Raw genomic sequence first — 3,649 nt, forward strand, 5'->3', positions numbered from 1 at the left:
TGATGTATTTTTAATGGTTTTTGGACAACAATGGAGGTTTGTGACACAGAGGAATAAGCTATATCAGACTTTGGATACACAGACAGTACTAGATAGTAGGATTCATTTATTGTTGCTTTTGGTCTCTTCGTGGGATTTGTTGACAGTGAAAACTATTTGGGGCATGACCAGTCTTCATCTGCTAATGATGCAGGATGTCAGTCGCCAAAAGTGTCAGTCCATATGACTTCATGTTTACAGCTCTTAGTTTGTTTGAAACAGTCTAAATGGGGCCAAACCTAAAGGGTAACAATGTATTTTGTAATGTAACTTAATTCTTTAACTTGGATCGGACCAAACTAACAAAACAACAGGTGTGAAAGCACCTTTAAACTCAGCTGGACAGTGTTTTGGAATTTACTTAACTTTGATTAAGGTGGCCTTACGTTAATGATTATTGTCGCAGTCAGGATAACACCATTACCTGAGTGTTGAAAACCTAACCTAAAAGTAGTAACACAAATTTGTCCCACCTTAGAAAAGAGTACAGAAATGTGTTTTTTCCGTTCTTCAGGCGCATGGGCGATCCAGTGAAGGATGGCCTCATACACAATGCTCTCCTTTCTCACATTGAGGTCGTCTCTACCGAGGATGGCGGTGAGTTCCTGCGCAGAGAAATGTGGGAACTCTTCACAGGAAACAACCTCCTCAAAGTGATCAGTGATGTAGCGGTAGGCCTTGCTCTGCAGTTCGGGGGACAAGCAGGTGTTGGTGAGCTGCCAGATGCCGATGCAGTTCTTTGGGCTGAGCTGCTCCCCCAGGAAATTGCTGCAGGCTTGTACAATTTCCATTACATACAGCTGATGGGTTGCTAGCAGCAGCTCCTGTGCGTTGTCCTCCGTCACAGAAACAGAGCCGGTGTACGCAAACTCAATGATGAGCTGCATCATTTCAGGAGACAGGCCGTCTATGCCAAAGACCTTTTTGTCTGTTGTTGACCTGCCTTTGAACATAGCTCTGTGGGCCAGGATACAGCAGAGGATTGAGAATAAACAGAAAAATTTTCTTCTCAGTTTGAAAAACTAATTGTAGCACTTTTCAAAATAGATCTTTCCCAGTGTGTAGGTAGCTTTAAACCACAGCACTAATGAACCCAGTGCACTGCTCTGAACTCCTAACACACAAATAGTCCTGGTAGATTTAGTATGTATGAACTAGTCTTAAATAGTGTACCCCAACCTGCATACTCACTGTATACAGTATATATAAAACTTAAATTAATAGCTCACACTTTTATTTGCTTCAATCACTGAACACTTGCAGCCTTTATTAGGAACTGAAAGGCAGCAAAACCCTTCATTCATTAAAACTGATATCTGACTCTGACTGATTTAGTTTTTTGCTCATTTGAAGGACACAAATTCATGAGTTTCCCTCCTAATCTCTGATCTAATGACCTAATAAGCTAATGACTGACTATCCAAGTCAGACAACCAACTCACCGGAAGTACGGGCTACATTTACAGAGGATGATCTTGTGGATTGGAAATTCCACATCCTTAACTTTGATGACCGCATCGCAGAAGTTTCCCTCCAGACGGAGATCGTTAAACACTGAGCTTGGCCTGTCTGAAGACGGGCCTTGGTCACTCATCTTGATTTTTCGATATACGAGAGCTTTTCTCCTCAGTATTTTTGGTTGCTGCTTGTTTGTGTGAGCAGGTTTGTTCAATGAAGAGAGAATGTGAACACACTTATTCACCAAGACGGGGTTCTAGAATGGATTCCTATTACGTCACAATGTGGAGCAAACAACAACAACATCCAGTTTAACCTGCAGACAGTTATATTTACACAAAAGTTGTGTTTCCAAATGGCTGAATAAACTTCTCTTTATGCATACTGTTTAAGTTAAGTGATATTTTATTGATCCTTGAAGGGGAATTCTCTGCATTTGAGCCAGTGTTTGAGTACTGGAAGCGCTGGACAGCCTCCAATGCAACACCCAGGGACCAAATCCAAATCTGAGCCAGTGCTGTGGTAAAGGGCACTGACTGGAGGATTAACCTAATAGTTAACGTATTTAGATGATGGGGGAAACCAAATATGGAGAACATGTAAACTCGACACAAAAAAGGCCCTTCTGCACCCGGGATTTAAACCCAGGATCGGTATAGAGAAATCTCCAGTGTGCGTCCCATGCAAAGACTCCAAAATAAAAGCAAATAAGAGCATAAATGTGTAGTAGCCACTGATAAATCACTTGCCCAATGATCTTAGAGACTTAATTCAAAGAGGAAGTGGCAGAATGGATTGAAAAGCTCCAGAGGCCCTTTCACAATTCAGTCTATGAGTGATTTGTATGTAACAGTATCGTGTGTTAGGGACAGTGTATATGTGTACATAAAATGTATCTTTTTACGATCATAAGTAATGATTAATTACTTTTATCACATTTTATTTTGCTATAAAAATATTATTATTAATTAATTAATTCTTGCATTATTTCTTGTTATAATTTAGTTTTTTATGTAATATCAGTACATGAGTTCAATAATAGGTAGATGATGTTTTACCAAACTGTACCCTTCAGTGGGTTTAAGGAAGTTCACAGAAAACATTATCATTGTGTCAGTGTCTATATATGACTCTATACACCCGTGAGTGTAATACAATCAGATACAACAAATCTGCCACAAAATATACATTAATGAAGATTATGTTTTTGTTAAAACTTTCTGAGACATTAATTAAACTATGTGTTTATTATTATTGAGGTTATTATTAAGCTTGTATCTAACATTCTTTCACCTTAAGGTTTGTAAATGGAAAGTATCTTTATAAAGGTTTACTGCATTATATTTTACAGGTGTACCTAATGAAGTGGCCACTGACTGTATGTAATAACATACTGCATACAGCTCAGTTCATATGCATCCATTGGTGGAAATAGTAGGTCCACTGAAGGGTTGTTATTTATAAAAGTGGAACTAAATCAGTGCTACAATGTCTACCCCCATACTGCGAGCTGAGCCACACATTTGGTCTTTTTACCGTCAGGTCATAGAACTGCAACATAAAAACGTGGGGAAAAAAATAACCTTCATCTACTTGTTTGAGTTAAACGACACCCAACTGCACCTACATTCTCTCCAAACACAATTAAAGAGATAAAATGTGCACATGTACATGCCTCTATACATGCATCCATGCAGGACGCCATTGACATTGACATTTACACAGAGTCAAACACACAATCACTGCCCCAAAATCACTGCACTCACTCCCCGGTATTAAACCGCTGCCTTCCCTCAAGGGCAAACACAGCAGGTACCCCGAGATCTAATTAGCTAGTTAGCCTTTGGTTGAGTGAGTAAAGACCCCATCCAAGAGAAATCTGAGCTCAGTTCAAGACATTTTGCTGTGATAAAGAGGAGATGTGTGCGGCAGTGAACAGTAGGAGAGAGCATTGTGTTGATGAATGGCTGCTAAATACAGCAGCTTCTGATTAAACAGTATCTGAGGAGGTGCTCATAAAAAAAACAAAGAGGCAGTGGAGAAGAATGACTGTAATCAAACAGATTTCATCAAACTACTTGAACTTATTTACCGGGGTCATTGTGCTTGTTTTCAAATCACTGGCCCGCTAATCTGTCTTGAAGGCAAAACA

The 3,649-nt window shown here is 39.6% G+C and overlaps 1 protein-coding gene across 1 annotated transcript in view; it reads right to left on the reverse strand.

The window, feature by feature from the left end:
• Positions 1-1,690, reverse strand: part of LOC118342851 (kelch-like protein 10) — a 6,104-nt gene extending 4,414 nt beyond the window's left edge. Inside the window, exons 1-2 of the mRNA XM_035681512.1 lie at positions 1,482-1,690; positions 513-996 (exon numbers count right to left, since the gene is read on the reverse strand). Of these exons, the coding sequence (XP_035537405.1) occupies positions 513-996; positions 1,482-1,633 (636 nt within the window). The 5' untranslated portion in view covers positions 1,634-1,690. The remainder of the gene's footprint in view (positions 1-512; positions 997-1,481) is intronic.
• Positions 1,691-3,649: the final 1,959 nt, after the last annotated feature.

Source organism: Morone saxatilis, unplaced genomic scaffold, assembly GCF_004916995.1.
Source record: "Morone saxatilis isolate NCDOM2014 unplaced genomic scaffold, NCSU_SB_2.0 Contig9, whole genome shotgun sequence".
Taxonomy (NCBI): Eukaryota; Metazoa; Chordata; class Actinopteri; family Moronidae; genus Morone; species Morone saxatilis.